The sequence below is a fragment of the Aplysia californica genome, unplaced genomic scaffold, assembly GCF_000002075.1.
Source record: "Aplysia californica isolate F4 #8 unplaced genomic scaffold, AplCal3.0 scaffold03017, whole genome shotgun sequence".
Taxonomy (NCBI): Eukaryota; Metazoa; Mollusca; class Gastropoda; order Aplysiida; family Aplysiidae; genus Aplysia; species Aplysia californica.
The window spans coordinates 1-4,039 of record NW_004800287.1 but is presented as its reverse complement, the minus strand read 5'-3'; the positions used below and the strand labels follow the sequence as shown (position 1 = coordinate 4,039).

Here is a 4,039-nt window from a genome sequence, read left to right as displayed (position 1 = left end):
GGAAACTAGGTACCTAGTTTTTGGAAAAATTAACCGGAGACCTAGTTTTGGGCTCGTATTCGGTTATTCGAATAATTTATTCGGTTTCTGCCCAGGCCTAAATTTGGGGATAAATACCTGGCAGTAGAGAGTAGTGGTGGGCAAAGAGTCGCTTTAGGAAAATCCGGATATGTTGGTGCACCCCATTGGGAAAATCCGGATAACCGGATTTTAACCCTATTTTCTTGCGCACCCCATTCGTTAAGTTGGTGCGTGAAGTGGGTGCCTGAAGTGGGTGTGAATCGCTTTCGAAGAGGTCGGCGCCACCTTTTTTATCATACCCTACTATTTCAACCCCCCATTTTCAATCCTTGGCCCATGTGAAAAGTCTGAATTCTCTCAAGTTTACAGATTTTCTAATTATATATGCTCGTGAACAGTTAGAAAACAATGAGTCATCTATTCTTGTCTTCTTTTTAGATGTAGGAGAAAGTGTGTATTGGGACAAAATAAACATGGTAGGTAAATTGATTCAACACCGCTGTGTCGGCGACGGCGACAGGCGGGCAGGATGCTCGCTGACGTCAAATTATGTCACGTTCCCCGCCTCCCCGCCCCGTGCCGTTTCCCCCCTCGCCTCCCCTCCCCCCAGACATCCAAGCAAGCCCCTCGCGAAGGTGTTGACAGCATTCACAATAATACCACCGGGCCCTCCCCGCTTTACACTGTGACACTCAGTGTAGAATTCTGTGCACCGTGAGCATCGGATAGGAAAACTGCTGTAATAGCAATTTTCTCAATTAGGGTTAGTTTTTTGTTTTTGTTTTGTTGGGTTTTTTAAATAGTTTTTTTGAGGATGGTGGTGGTATTTGTTGGGCTTTTTTCCACCTCTTTTCTCTTTTTCTTTTATTTTTCAATCTTTTTCTTCAACAAAGACAAGAAACCAAAGAAGGAGGAAAGGGAAAATTACAACTGAGGTAGACTTTAACTGATATAACAAAAATGAAATTCTAAGAATAACAATAACAGTTCTTTTTCTCCGTGTTAGCAGGTGGCTGTATCTGATGTGCCCCTTACCTCCCCCACATCGTCAATGGGCTTGGAGAGACACATCTGGTGGTTGATCCGTCTTACATCTTTTTATTTAAAAAAAGGACCATGTTTACGGTTGAAGCTTTCAAACAGCTCCTTCTGGCCGAGACGAGTTCTCCTGCCTTAGAAAACAGTCTCTCTGAGGGAACTGACGTAGCTGGAATGTGCAGGAACTGTCGGGCAAGAGTGCTCAGCCTTGGGAAATTGGAGCAGTTTTCTCTCCACCACTGCACTGGATCCTCCATCATGGAAAGAAATTCCGATTCATGGTATCTCCTCATCTCTACGTAGGGTCCTGTTAAACCAGGAGATGCCGTCTTCTTCAGCTGCTCAACCTTCTTCATATATGTGTCCCACAGTGATTTTTTCTGTGCAGGTGGGCCATCGTTATTTACTTCTTGAGATGCTTCTGTAGCCGATGTCTGCTGTGGTTCAGATCTCTGCATCATGGATACCAGGCGATCTTCCACATTTTTGGCTGAACTCTGGTCACAAAATGGCAGCCTTCTAAATCGTGGGTCTAGCAGTGTGGCTGCTCCGAGGGTGAAGTTATCCTCCAGACTACCAAAACGTCTGCGGAGTTCAGCCTGCAACTGATCTCTTAATGCTGATGAAGATTCTCCTGATAGCTTTTCTTGTATTTGTCTCACTGTCGGGAGCATCTTTGATAAGGAAGTGTGCTTCTCTGTAGAGGCTTCCTTTGTGGCCAGTTCAAACGGTGTTAACACCTCGATGGCAGCCCTGATCCTGTCCACTTCTGCATCGGTCAAAGACATTGTTGTTTTGCTCAGTGCACAGAGGGCCCCGGTGACAGCAGTGTGTTCCTCCTCATATCTTCTGAGCATGTGCAGGGTGGAATTCCATCTCGTATCAACATCTTGAATAAGTTTTCTTTGCTGCCTGCCCAAGTTCTGCTGGAAGCTCAGTAGTTTTTCTGTGGCCTTCACACTGTGGTGGAAAAAACTCACCACTGACTTGACTTTTGTTATGAGTTCCACTAGCTCACCGCTGTTCTTCAGAGCATCTCTCACTATTAAGTTTAGGGAGTGGGCAAAACATCTCACGTGGTGCTTTTTTAAATGGTCTTTCACCAACGAAACCATGGTCGACGCGTTGTCTGTGACAATAGATGAAATCTTGTCTTCGATTCCCCAGTGATGAAAAATGTCTGTCAATACTTTCGCGATGTTGGCAGCTGTGTGGTCGACTGTAACTCTTTGCGTGGTGAGAACTGCGGACTGAAGATCCCAAGAAGGTAGAGGAAGGAAATAGTGAGCAGTTACAGTTATGTAGGACTCAGTTTGGCGTGAAGTCCACAAATCAGTTGTGATAGCAACGTGAGTGACACTTTCCAGGGATGCTTTCAGCTTCTGCTCCTCTGCTTGAAACTTTCTTGGCAGCAGATCCCGAGACAGTGTTCGCCGACTTGGTAGTTCGTACCTGGGGTCAAGACCTCTAACAAAACCTCTAAAACCACGGTCCTCGACAATGGAGAACGGTTGCAAGTCTCTTGTGATCATTTCAAGAAGCAAATCATCAAGGGCTTTCTTCTTAATGGAATCTGCTCCATATTTAGAGACATTTGAAATGGTGGTTAAAAGTGTGGGCTGGGTCATAGATCCTGGCCTTCTCGGTGTTTCCTTCATGACAGATTCATCATTCTTCTCCAGAGGTTTCGGTCCCGTCATTGACAAGTGCTTCACTTGAAGGTGCCTCCTAAGATTCGATGTCGATCCTGTGGTATGGTTGAATATGCACTGGCACAAATTGCAGGCGACAGTCGTTGGAGACGTTCTTGTCATGAAGTTCCAAATGTCAGACGCATTTTTTCTACATGTCGCCATACTAATAGTGAAGTATCAAATAAAATTGAATAAAGCTGGCAATGCAGTTAAGAGTATCAGACAACAGAAGCAATTTCACAGTTCAACAGAACGCTGATGTAATAAATGAACACAAATGACATAAAGCAATGGACATAGATATAATTTCTTTTATCAAATCTGAAAAAAAGCAATCCAAGGCATGTGATTTTCCAACAAAATATAAGACTGGAAAAATCAAACAACAATATCAATAAAGTCAGCAAAGAGTGTCACACAAGCTTTCAATAAAAATGAAAGGCAACACAAGAGCAGACTGGTGATTAGGTAATAGGTGGAGAGACAATAAGATATGTGAAAAAGCGCAGTCGAAGAGAGAAGAGCAAGTGAGAAAGACTGAGGAGAGTGAAGCTCTTTATATACTGCATTGAAAATCCACCCCACCCCCCACCCCCTAAAAAAACCCCTCATAGACCTATGTACACATTAAAGGCGGTTGACAAAAGTCTACGGAAAAAAGAGAAAACGTAACAAAAGGTTAGGCCTAGAAAAATAAAACAAAGACAAAAGGATCTGTAGGCTCCCGACTCGCAACAGAATTTCATAGCCTAGCCTTCAAAGTTCAAAGCCGTAAGCCGCAGACATCACAAGTACCGACAATCCAAGTGATCTTCCCCCTCCCCCGACACAATTAATTACATCACTGTCATCCGCTTGGCCCAATAGCCAAAAAATAATACCAGATCAGGGGGAATAACTTCTCCAAATGAGCCACAAAGAAAGAGGTAACTAACAAAAACTTATCTGACAACCATGTCTGCCAGCTGAAACAACAAGGGAAACAACTTTTTCCAAAGGTCTGAAACAGAAAAGGATAGAGAACAAGAAAATGGTTCTTAAAACGAATAAAAATGAATCGCTTTTGTAAACGGGTTATGACCCTCTTTGGCAAACGGATCATAAAAGAGAGTCTGATCCTCTTCGGCAAATGGGTTATGAATCACTTCGACAAACGGGTTATGAAAGAGAGTTAGAGATCTGAATCCGGATAATGGTTCTTTGAGAATTATCCGATTATTCGGATATTCTATCCGGATTTGGCCCACCACTAGTAGAGAGCAAATACCGGCAGCATGGCGGCGGTA

At 43.6% G+C, this 4,039-nt stretch overlaps 1 protein-coding gene across 1 annotated transcript; it reads right to left on the bottom strand.

Annotated features, from left to right (window-relative positions):
- Positions 1–1,224: 1,224 nt before the first annotated feature.
- Positions 1,225–2,915, bottom strand: LOC101858917 (zinc finger BED domain-containing protein 1-like; the record flags this gene model as incomplete). Its single annotated transcript, XM_005113514.3, has 1 exon — positions 1,225–2,915. A coding segment is annotated over exon 1 (1,691 nt), but the record flags the coding sequence as incomplete, so codon positions are not given.
- Positions 2,916–4,039: the final 1,124 nt, after the last annotated feature.